The sequence below is a fragment of the Eublepharis macularius genome, chromosome 7 (assembly GCF_028583425.1).
Source record: "Eublepharis macularius isolate TG4126 chromosome 7, MPM_Emac_v1.0, whole genome shotgun sequence".
In the NCBI taxonomy this organism is placed as follows: Eukaryota; Metazoa; Chordata; class Lepidosauria; order Squamata; family Eublepharidae; genus Eublepharis; species Eublepharis macularius.
Genome location: NC_072796.1, coordinates 113,359,796 through 113,372,145, shown reverse-complemented (window position 1 = coordinate 113,372,145; position 12,350 = coordinate 113,359,796). Strand labels below are relative to the sequence as shown.

At 40.6% G+C, this 12,350-nt stretch overlaps 1 protein-coding gene across 4 annotated transcripts in view; it reads left to right on the top strand.

Annotated features, from left to right (window-relative positions):
• Positions 1-12,350, top strand: part of UBR5 (ubiquitin protein ligase E3 component n-recognin 5) — a 97,580-nt gene that overhangs the window by 55,145 nt on the left and 30,085 nt on the right. For 3 of the 4 annotated variants that reach the window (XM_054984341.1, XM_054984340.1, XM_054984338.1), the window contains 14 exons: positions 1,441-1,638; positions 2,597-2,807; positions 3,694-3,820; positions 5,675-5,826; positions 6,962-7,057; positions 7,450-7,573; positions 8,079-8,176; positions 8,745-8,893; positions 10,062-10,153; positions 10,699-10,845; positions 10,928-11,046; positions 11,158-11,284; positions 11,396-11,525; positions 11,695-11,855. In XM_054984341.1, the coding sequence (XP_054840316.1) occupies positions 1,441-1,638; positions 2,597-2,807; positions 3,694-3,820; positions 5,675-5,826; positions 6,962-7,057; positions 7,450-7,573; positions 8,079-8,176; positions 8,745-8,893; positions 10,062-10,153; positions 10,699-10,845; positions 10,928-11,046; positions 11,158-11,284; positions 11,396-11,525; positions 11,695-11,855 (1,931 nt within the window). The remainder of the gene's footprint in view (positions 1-1,440; positions 1,639-2,596; positions 2,808-3,693; positions 3,821-5,674; positions 5,827-6,961; positions 7,058-7,449; positions 7,574-8,078; positions 8,177-8,744; positions 8,894-10,061; positions 10,154-10,698; positions 10,846-10,927; positions 11,047-11,157; positions 11,285-11,395; positions 11,526-11,694; positions 11,856-12,350) is intronic. The other variant, XM_054984339.1, reaches the window with a different exon arrangement.

Genomic DNA, 12,350 nt, shown 5'->3' with positions numbered 1-12,350 from the left:
ACCGCGAGGCATCTGTACTTCATGAGCTGGATGTAGCTGACAGTGGTACAGGAAGTTTCTAGTGCAGTGTCAAAGGGTGTGGTGAACTAATTAAGGACCCAGCCATTTTGTATGAAGCCATGAACCAAATTCCTTTGTAAAGAGTTCTATAGGACTCATAAAAAGCACAAAGGGGAAGTCTTGCTCTAATGGCAAATCCTCCTCCTCCTTGTCCGGTCAGAATTTTCCCAACTCACAGCTCTAGCGACCTTGAGCCAAGAGGAAAGTGATCTATAAATATTTTAATAAATAAAATAAAAATCGAATAATCCCAGAGCCACACCTAAAAGCAAGCATCCTCAAAAATGAAAGGCTTCCCACATGAAACAGAGTAGAAGGTATAGGGTGGCTCTCTCTAAGCAGTTACTGCTCAGGCAGCACAAGGAAAAGGGGATGAGAAGGGAGGATTCTCTGTCCTCTTCCATCTGCCTGGAGCAATCTGAGAAGGCAGTGGACTCCCATAATGAGGAAGTAGAGTTATTTGCCAGAGCAGATGGAATGAACTAAACCTCAATTAGATCCCTTCTCTCCATTGAGAATCTTCTCCAGGCTCCTTTCAAAGGCCATTTGCACCATACTGTTTTCAGGTGGGAACAGTTTCAGTGTTCAAAGATGCCATGGAGGCTTCCCCCAGGATCCTTCAGAGCCTCTAGTTTAGAGGTCCCCAAGCTTTTTGAGCCTTTGAAATTCTGAAACTAGTGTGGTGGACACAGCCACAAAATGGCTGCAATGTAATGGTTGCTGTAAGAGACAGGAGGTAGAGCCAGCCATAGAATGGCTGCTGCAGCTTACTTTCTCTCCCACAGTGAAGATCCTTGTGCTGTAGTGGCAGCTGCTGATGAAGCATAGTTCTTTAAAAATCTTCACAGCCAATCAAATCTTCAGTGGCCAATCTGAGCTATACCCTTTTTCGAAAAACAATTTGACACCAGAAAAGGTATCGGTGGGCACCATGGTGCTCATGGGTACCACACTGAAATAATTTCAAAAGAATCATCATGCAGAATAGCCTATATGGGCAGTGTGAGTAATCATCATATGATTTACCTTATTCATTTTCTCATCCAGAGCAGGTTTCATAAATGCTATGGCTTTTATCAGCTTTATGAAAAACGTTGTGGGTGTGCTGTATTGCTCCCTCCTTGAGAAGTGCCCCTGTATTACTTGCCAACTTGGGCAGTTCATTCTGTATCTTTATCCTGAAGTAGAAAGGGTTGATCCTTTCCCCAAAGAACTGTGCTCAAGAACAGCACGAAGAGGATATAAGAAAGTTTAAGCAATTTATTATGAAAATAATATAGCAGAAATGAATGCATTATGCTGCAACCACATGCATAAGACGAAATCAATGAATAAAGTAATCAAAATGTTGTGTTGTATCAAAATTTGCTTTTTATGTAGGAATCTCCAAGCATTCTTAGAGATGGAAATGGCACTATATATCCAATGGCAAAAGATTGCATGGGTGGAATAAGGGATCCTGATTGGCTTGATCTCCCTCCTATTAGTAGTCTGGGAATGGGAGTTCATTCCTTAACAAATCTTCCTGCTAATTCAACCATTAAGAAGAAAGCTGCTATCATCATAATGGCTGTTGAGGTAATTAATATTATGACTTATTTAATTACTATTTGGAGATATCATTGTGCTCCTTTTGATAATTCACTTCTTTAAACTGTATTGTGCTTTTTAACAAAGGACCTAAATGGAATAAGTTTAGATGAGGGGGGTATATAATTTGTGCCAGATTAGAAGGCTTTCCCTGCTAGAATTGTAGTGGTAGTTGTTTGATGTCTGGTTTGGTTCCAGTTTTTCCTTTTTGACATGAAATCTCATGTTTTCTACATTAGCCAAAGGTTTGCTGTCCTTACTCCTTTCTGTCAATGTGCTCGACAATGTGATCTGTGCAGTCCTAAACAGAATTCCATCCTTCAAAGTTGATTGACTTCTGTGGATTTAGAAGGGTGTAACTTTGTTTAGAATTTTGTGGCGTGTATGCTTATTTTAGGGTTGATTGTGATCTTTCAGTAGCTGGTCTGAGGCTTCCATTTTAGAATGGTCCTCAGCTAAAACACAGCGTCTGACAGGTGCAAAGCTCACCTATGCATTCATCCCTTCTTTTACTGGCACAAAAGGAGTTTGTACGCAGTGTTTTCTGGCATTCTGTTTTGTTTTAAATAGTAGTTTCCCACAAAATTACAGGGTACTTTTAAAAAAGGTGATGGAGCATTTAGTTGTGTAAAATGCATTTAACACCCAATAGCATGATTCCACCTGATGTCCTATTGGAGCGGATGCTGTACAGGTGGATTTATGGCTACGGTAAAATTTACACGTTCTCAGGTTTATTTCTTAACTGCTTACGGCTGAAGTCTCCCTGGTACAGTTTATCCTATTTAAAGCACTTGTAAAATACTTTATGGTCATATTTTACTACTTTGTGTACTCTGCCCTTCTTCATGAAGTTTAGCACAGTGATCTTGACCCAAAACATGCTGTAGCTTAGAACTAAGCTAACACATACTTGCTTTCATTCACTTTGTTTTTCTGAGCGCAGAAGCAAACTTTAATGCAGCATATTCTTCGATGTGACTATGAAGCCTGCAGACAATATTTGATGAACTTTGAGCAAGCTGTTGTCATGGATCAGAATCCCCAAGCTCTCCAGACATTCCTTGGCCACAGATGTGATGGGAATCGCAATATTCTGCACGCTTGTGTATCTGTCTGCTTTCCAACCAGTAATAAAGAAACTAAAGAGGAAGAGGGTGAGTTCAAGAATGGGATGGAAATGCGTTTTGCACGAGAGCTAGAAATGCCGCGGATACATTATTCACAACTTCTCATTAGTAAAACTCATCACTTGAAAATACAGGCCTGGATCCAAAGGGCTATAGTGTGTTTCCATGCACACCAGGGCTCTTCACCTGCCTTCCCATTAATCTCTCCCCCCTCCCCTGCCCCATCCATATCACTGTGCTGTGGAACCTTCCGTAGACTCAATGAAGAATGAGAAACTCCTGCTGAAAGGGAAACGGCAACCGCCCTGGCACTTGAAGCTGTTTTGATCTTGGGCACAGATCCTGCCTCTGACATATGCTGGTATAAATTAGGAACAGACACTAGAAAAACTTTAGGACAAAACAGCCTATTAGGGACAGGGTTGAAATATATGGTTACAACAATTGAAACTGCCCCCACCGCCAGCCCTCACGGAAAAGCAAAATGGAGGATTCCTGTCCCTAGTTGGGCAGCATGCTATATGGGCACTTCAGCAAAATCAATGAAGTTAATGTTTTGAGTTGAAAAAAGCAGAAGAAATATAACTTCCAAGTCATGCTTTGTAGTATTTATGAAGCTCTTGATGTGGCATCTTGCAGATGAATTACTTGTTCGAATGGCAAGAGACTTATTACCATATGTTGTAGGGCAGAAATCAAACTAATCTGCTGGCCCATTTGGATTCAGAAAGTGTTCAGTTTTGAATTTCTTTGCTTTGTATTTAAATTGTCCTAACCTGATAAATTTGGCTATTGAATGATCAAACCGATTTTCCTTATTTAAATTTGAAATGTAGAGACTTGAAGTTTAACATGTAGTTGGATGTTTTGGATATAAAATAAATATATGTCAAGTTTTTTCTTTATGCTTCAGAAGCAGAGCGCTCAGAAAGGAATACATTTGCTGAAAGATTATCTGCAGTTGAGGCTATTGCGAATGCTATTTCAGTGGTGTCAAGTAATGGGCCAGGAAACCGCGCAGGCTCCTCAAGCAGCAGAAGGTAGGCTGGTGATAATGAATCTCTCCTCTTTCTTATTCCTTCTCGCCTAGCATTGCTTATACATGTGTTAGATATATGAACTTGGTGTCATCTGAAAACTTCGGCATTCAAGTGATAGATACTGTACATATAGCTCTTAAAGTGTGTATGTGTTTTTAAAAAATGCACGTATCACTGCAGATATACATGGTTCTGATAAATACCTAATTTAGAATGCCTAGGGTTCCTAGCATCTTAACCCTTCTAAAGGTGAAGTGACATATAGTCCATTTGTAGAATCGGAGGAACCCAAACACTTTCAGCATTTCTTGACATATTTTTCAATTGGTGTTGTTGGAGACTCCGTTGCAACCATAGTTCCGTGACACAATTGTTCCTAGCTACATTTTTGCTCTGAAAAGAGCCCATATTATGTACAAATAGCTAAATTTCCTCCTCTACCCTCCCATGGGGGAAAATACAGTGGGGTGGAAAGTTTGAAAGCCACCCTTTTCATCCCACTTGCAAGCAGCATGAAAAGGGTCCCTTTCAAACGCCCCGCCACTTGCTTCTCCCATGGGGGGGGGGGGGAGCAAATGGCTGGGTGTTTGAAAGTTGAAGCGCCCCTTTCTGTGCCGCTTGCAAGGGGCGCTTTCAAACCCTGTGCCACTTGCTTCAGCTGACCTGGGGCGGGTGGGGGGAGAGGCAGCCTGCTCCCCGCCTGTCTGCTGAAGCAAGTGGCACAGGGTTTGAAAGTTAAAGTGCTGCTTGCCGCTTTGGAAATCGCTTATTTCTGACTCTTTTTCCTGCTTCAGAAGTTCCGAAGTGGGAAACCCGAATCTTTTTTTTGTTGCACACCCCTACTCCTGACACAACTCAACCTGTAGATCCAAGTAGTTTGCATGAGGTTTTTTTAACCTTTTGAGGGGAGGGAGATAGTTCAAAGATGGGTTCTTTTGAATTCGCGAACTGTCTAGTCACATGGACGGGAGTGGCCTGCTTCTTTTGATCAAGGGACAGAGTGGGCCAGTTCTGAAGCAGCTTGTACTGCCAAAGAGCACTGCCATCAGCCTTAAAAGTTGCTTCTTGTACCATACTGGAGGGAGGGGACCATACAGGGAAGCTACTTCCAGCATTACCTACCCATTGCATACTATCAGTGTATTACTTTGATTTCTCTCTCACTTCCTTTGCTATTACCCCATCTGTCCTAAATTTCATAAGTCTCAGGCATGCTTAAATAGAATGTAGCTTGAGGCTAAATTGCAACTTCTTTGTATTTTATGATCTGCACAGATACAGATAAAAAGTTAAGTTGGTCTTTAGGCATAACCAGGGCTTTTTTTCTGGGTAAAGATGTGGGGGAACTCTCACCCAGGGCAACTCCTGGCAGGAGGTGGCTCCCCTGTCACTACACTTGACAGGAAGGAAGGAAGAAAAGATAGAAAGAGGGAAAGAGAAAGAGAGAAAGAAAGACATGGAAGGAAAGGAAGGGAGGGAAGAAGGAAGGAAGGCTTCAGCTGGGAGAGGGGAATCCCCCACTCAGCTGAAGTTTACAGCCCATTTGGGGCTTCTCCCGACCAGCTGAAGAGCGGGGATTAAAGAGCTCCTTTACCACAGCTTGCCAAGCAGAAAGGAGCTCTTTTAACCCCCGCTCTTTAGCTGGTGGTGGGGACTTCCCCCGACAAGCTGAAGAGCGGGGGTTAAAGAGTTCCTTTCCCTCGCATGCTGATCTGGGCTGCCTGAACACATGACTGCTTTGCAGAACTTCTGGAACACTGTTCCAGCGCATTCCGGCAGAAAAAAAGGCCTGGGCATAACAGTGTTGTATAAAGAAAGTGCAGATTGAATTTTAGGGTTTCCTCTCTCCCTTAGTTTGAGGCTGAGAGAAATGATGAGAAGATCCTTGAGAGCAGCAGGTTTGGGCAGACACGAAGCTGGAGCTTCTTCTAGTGATCATCAGGATCCAGTTTCTCCTCCAATAGCTCCTCCCAGCTGGGTTCCAGATCCTCCTGCGATGGACCCTGGTAAGATTATCTGGACTTGTAAAAAATAGGTATACAAAGTATCCTTCATGGCCTTTCTGATGGACTTGTAAATATTGCACTGTGAATTGGAAATCCATGGATATTTATAGGATAAGAATGGTATGAAGCAGTGCTACTCGCTCTGAGTCTTGTAGAGAGCCACACTTGCAATTAGCATGAACTAAATGTTTTCACACGACTATGGTATTTCCTGTGTGCCATCCTAAATACATGCATACAATAATATAACTGTTAAGAGTAAATATATAATTATAACCTTTTAAATTACCAAATTACTTCTGAGCAGGTAGGGTTCTCATCCCCACCATGCTGTTGAATCTTAGCCAGCCCTTTTGTGTCTGGGGTAAGTGGAAGGGATCCCTCTCTTCCTCCTTGCTTCTCCTCTGCATGAGACACAGCAGCTCAGGGGAGAGAATAAGATTGCCAGGGAGCTCAAGTAGAGCACGTTGGTCATAGAGGAAGGAGAATCAAACCACAACTATCCCACTCTTACCAGCTTTTCCAGGGTGGTTGCTATGGTGGTGGTTTTACTCCTTCTCTTCTGTGGACAGCGTGCTGTGCTCTCGGCAGCTGCTTGCATGCCATGATGGGAGTATATAGGCTGCAGAGAAGGGTGGGAAGTTATTGGCGAGGATGGGGCCTTGTGTCCCTGACATGAAGTCCACTGCTTGGGGAGGCTCACCGCTTACCTGTTCTCCATTTAATGTGGCAGCAACTGTTTCAGGTGGGAACTGCCTGCCAACCACAAGCCCTACTGGGTAATGGCCTTGCCCGCTTCTCTGACACATTGGGGAACTATGCTCAGAAGACCCACAGGTAACATGTCAAAGAGCAACATGTGGCTCCCAAGTCACTGAGTGAGTATCACTGGTACAAAGTATATTGTTGCCTGTAGTTATAAACTGGCTACTAGAAGAGAGAAACTGGGCGTTAAAATTTCTTAGTAGAATAAGCAAAATTTGCTTATGAGTGGTCACATTCTGTGAATATTAGTGATCCTAAGTCTTGTGACAAAACCTTTGCTGTGAACATAGTGTACCTAACTATTGTAGAGACTGCATTTAGCCAAGGATTTTTTAATTGATATGCATCCTCCTGTTCTTTTTATTAAAAGATGGAGACATTGATTTTATCCTGGCTCCTGCTGTGGGATCTCTTACCACAGCAACAACTGGCACTGGTCAAGGTCCAAGCACCTCTACCATACCAGGTAACACCTGTTGTTTTGTATGCCAGGATATACTTTAAAGAGATAATGAAAGTTCACTTCCATTGAAAATTGTTGTATAATTTTAACACAAGGTGCAACTTCCTAGTACTGTTGATCTTAACCTCTTTTAACCTCTTTTAACTTGAGCTTAATACATGAATAAACATACAAATCTCCCTTCTTTATAAAATATATGCAGTGTGCTTTAGCATTAAAACAAGTCTCTCTTAACTTAGTTTCTGGGTCTGAAATGAAACTAAACTTAGCATAATGCAGTTTTGGTTCTGTTATATTTGGGCTGTTGACCACTCAGGAGCTGTAGGTGGTTTCCAATGAGCAGGATACTTTCACCACAAGGGTCTTGGTTTTCACTGGAATTTTTAAAATTGTAGGTCCTTCTACTGAACCCTCTGTAGTGGAATCAAAGGATCGGAAGGCAAATGCACACTTCATACTGAAATTGTTGTGTGACAGTGTTGTTTTGCAGCCTTATCTTCGGGAACTGCTGTCAGCCAAGTAAGAACCTTCATCTGAAAGTCCTGCAGTGCATTCACTATCCGAACCAGATGTAATGTGTCCTTTCTCTTTGGTCATCTCAAAGATTGGGATGAGGGGGGCGTTAAGTCAAATTAGAGGTTTCATATAACACAACCTAAATAGGCATCCACTGGAACTAATGCAGCAGCAGGATTTTTTTCTCACAAAAATGCATTTTGTCGTGTATTGTAACTGGAACTCTAATAATTACTATTGTGTCATGCTGTTGCTTTGGTTTTCATACACCAGTGCAGACTTGCATGTGGTTCCCAGTAAAGAGTTAACTGTGTTTAATAAGTCTTTTTATTTGTATGGTTAATTTTGCTCTTATTAATAGCTCCCCCTCCCTTTTTTGTACATCACAGTTTTGGTAACTTTGAGACTGAAAACAGGAATAATTCTAAGTTTAACTGTTTTGCTAAAATTACAAATTTGCTGTTTACATTTCACTGAAAATGACAGTTGTAAACAATTGTTTTTCCAGGGATGCAAGAGGCATGACTCCATTTATGTCTGCGGTTAGTGGCAGAGCATATCCTGCTGCAATTACCATTTTAGAAACTGCACAAAAAGTTGCTAAAGGTATGTGAATGTTTTCTTTGGTTTTGCTGTACCTGCAAATAGTTGAGGGTTCTCTTTTCCTAAATCATTAAAAATGTTTTAAAATACTGCATGGATAGGAAATTTAGAGTGACACTGCTGCCAGATCATAAAATTGTCTGGTTTATTTCTTTATTTGCTGAGAATATCTATTTTATTTTTAGAGTTGTCTACAGTAATGTTCTCACCACATGTTCAAATAGTAGAGTATGTTTAGGTAGCTATTGCATTCTTTCATGTATTCCTACATTAGTATGGGGCAGCTTTGGGGAGTAGGTTCTACGTATAACTGTTGCTTTCAGTAAAGCTTCCTATGTCTAGGAAGAATTCAGTGTAACAACTGATTCAAGATGATCTAATTTTGGAGCTAACCCTGAGTGAGTTTGGCAGAGGCGACATATGTTTTAAGTGATAGCTTTAAGTATACACTCTGCATTCCTAATGTTCATCTTCAGAGAGTTTTCTTTAATAGTATCTCAGATTCCAATCTCTTCAAATTGTTTTGAAACAAACGTAATTGCTGAACTCTTTCCCCCTCTTCCTTTTAAAGCTGAGGCAACTTCAAGTGAAAAAGAGGAGGATGTATTTATGGGGATGGTTTGTCCCAATGGCACAAACCCAGATGACTCTCCTTTATACGTTCTGTGTTGCAATGATACCTGCAGCTTTACGTGGACTGGTGCAGAACACATAAATCAGGTAAAAGAGTCGTCATTTCCAAGCAGCAAGTTTGCTTCAACAAGTTATCCTTTGATAAACAGTATCTTGTAGAAGACAGTTGCAATGTGTTTAATGTAATACGAATTGATCTTAAAATTCAGTTTAGTATTTCCTGAAGTTCTAATGCTGGTTTGCCCAGCGCTGCCCTGCTGTTGTCCTCTGTAACATCAAGCCAGCTTTTTTTTGTGACTGGCAGTGTTTTCTAGCTTAGTAACATCTCATAATTCTAAAGTTAACACTTTTATTCTAGAAATTATTTTAATAGATTGTCTGTCCAAACTTATGCATGCATAATGGCAAGTAAATTCCCCTAAGTTTAATAGAACTAACGGCCATTGGGACTGAGGTCTTGGATTTTATTAGATGGAGTTACTTTGTAATATTCTCTTCTTTAGCAGTTTGTATCAAAAATATTTTTGTATAGTTCTGTATCTGTTTAGGCGGCCCAGTTATGTTATATATGCTTGGGGGAAAGAAGTTGGAGTAGTTCAGCCTAAAATGTATTACATTTGAAATGCTTTTTAATCTTGGTTTATGTTATTGGCTGTGAATTTCCATAAGCTGCCTTGACTCCAGCTTTGCAGGGAAAAAGTGGGTAGAAGCATTTTAAACTAAATAAAATATTAGAAACTGCTTTTAAGCTTCTAGACCTAGTACCAAAAGTTTATATCAAAGTAGCAATTTAACATCCCAAAGAATGTGTGAATGTTGAGGTGCATAAGAAGTTCTTACAAATGCGAGAACTTCTGTATTCAGTATATTATTGGGGTTATAACTGTTTGCATGAATATGTCCCCAGTGTAGTTGCAAACAGAAGCACTTGTATTGTTTAGGAACTCTTAGTGTATGCTGGTGTAAAATTAGCATCACATTTTTACATGGGGCGAGAATTTTGGGATATATCTTTGGTAGTGTCCACAAGTCCTGAATCTTTAATGCACTTTCGGCTGTAAATGTGGTAACTCTGTGCATTTGGTCTCAAAGCCTTTACATTTGCTTGCTTCTATCGTTTTATTATAAGTATTCAACCTAGAAAAAGGGGGTGGGGGGAAGCAAGTTGTGGAATTTATACCAAATTTCTTAAGTGGAACATCTTAAATTTATGCACTCTTAATTTTTCTCAAATAATGAACTTTTGTTTCCTTAGGATATATTTGAATGCCGAACGTGTGGTTTACTGGAATCTCTGTGCTGTTGTACTGAGTGTGCAAGAGTGTGCCATAAAGGACATGACTGCAAGTACGTGTGTGTGTATTTAGTCCTAAAATTCTGACTTTTAATCATTGGCTTTGGTGTCCTCACTGGTGGTTTGGTTTTATTGTGCTTCAGAATACTGTAGAACTTGACTTTTCAAAAGTATTGTGGGATGCTTAAATTGTTGAAGTAAATGGACAGATTGCAGTTTCAACTTTCTTGTATAAATCAACTTACATGCTTGCTCCCCAATATAAGGAAGGGTGTGTGTGTGTGTGTGTGTGTGTGTGTGTGTGTGTGTATAAGCAGCTGAGCTGATTTTTAAAAAGCTGTTACATAGTAGAGAAAAGTCAGTCTGCTCGATTATGACTGATTGACAGGAAGAGAAGCTACTGCTTCCTTGTCTAAGTTGGCATTCATCTCAAATAACTTGCTTGATAATTTGGAAATTGCGCATTAAGATAGAAGTATTTCTGTTTTATCAGGCAGTTAAAAGTTACTATTGGTGTATTCATGCTTCTGGGATTCATTGGGCTGTATATTAGCAAAGAAACTGGTGATATATAGATAAATCTTCTTTCTCTTTTCAGGCTTAAACGCACATCCCCAACAGCATATTGCGACTGCTGGGAGAAATGCAAATGCAAAACATTAATTGCAGGACAAAAATCGGCTCGTCTTGATCTGCTCTTCCGGCTGCTTACTACCACAAACCTTGTCACCATGCCAAATAGCAGGCAAGCATGTATTGGTGTAAATGATAAACTTTTTCAGATGAGCCCGTGTAGTTCCTGTCTCATATTTGTTCATGTGTTACAGGGGAGAGCATCTTCTGTTGTTCTTAGTACAGACAGTTGCACGGCAGACAGTAGAACATTGCCAGTATCGGCCACCAAGAATTAGGGAAGATCGTAATCGTAAAACTGCAAATCCTGAAGGTGGGATATTTTCTCACAAGATTTTCTGAGTCACAAAACACAATGCCAGTCTCTCTGCCACAACTAACATTCGCACGTGGCTTTTCATTGTTTTTTTCTCTTGCATTTTAGATTCTGATATGCCTGATCATGATTTGGAACCTCCACGATTTGCTCAACTTGCCTTGGAACGTGTGTTACAAGATTGGAATGCTCTGAAATCTATGATCATGTTTGGCTCACAGGAGAATAAAGACCCGTGTGTATTTACTAACTTGTTTTGATTACACTTCTGATAACTGACTTTATCTTAGATCTTACTGCTTACATTAAATTTCTTCTTCCCTGTCTCCCTTTGCTTTTTTCCAAGTCTTAGTGCAAGCAGTAGGATTGGACATCTTTTGCCTGAAGAACAAGTGTATCTCAATCAGCAAAGTGGCACTATTCGGCTGGACTGTTTTACACATTGCCTTATTGTGAAATGTACAGCAGACATTTTGGTAATGCACATTTGTGTTAATACAGTGCCAAAGAAGTAATTCATCCAGTGGTGATTTGTTTAGTGAATAATATTTTAAACAGCTTTGCAGATTAACTTGTTCCAAGTTTTTGTTTTATCCTTCTGTGAACAACTTCAAATATAAATGATGCAATAAATTGTCGTTCCAGCTTTTAGATACTTTGTTGGGGACTCTAGTAAAAGAATTGCAGAACAAATACACTCCAGGCCGCAGAGAAGAAGCTATTTCTGTTACAATGAGGTTTCTGCGATCTGTGGCAAGAGTTTTTGTTATCCTTAGTGTGGAAATGGCTTCTTCAAAGAAGAAAAAGTAAGTTTACTTAGAGATTTACAAGAGTGGAGGGGATGAGAACATTCAGTAAGTGCAATATAAGAGTCAAACTAGATGTTACTGCAGGCATAGTTCAAACCTGTGGCCACTGATGCCACTGTAGAGAATTTAGCTGTTTAAAAATTGCTGTGAGGGCCGAATCCTGATTGAGCTGGTGGCACAGAGGCACCATGCAATCTTGTTTCCCCTCCCCACACTTTTCAAGAGCCAAAGCAGTTGTGGGGGGGGGCTGTTTTGGCATTTTAAAAGACACTTGGGGGGGAACAAGATCACATGGTACTGTGGGCCCAATATGGATCAGCCCTTTGCAACAATTTTTAAACAGCAAAATTCTTCTTCTAAATTTCATGGCTGGCAACAAGTCAGACCTGTCACTGCTGTAATGTGTAGTTTGGCCCTAGTCTACTGGATTGACTTCCATCACCTTTCATGAATGATGCATTCTGGTAAAATGTGTTTTCCGCATCCAGAGAA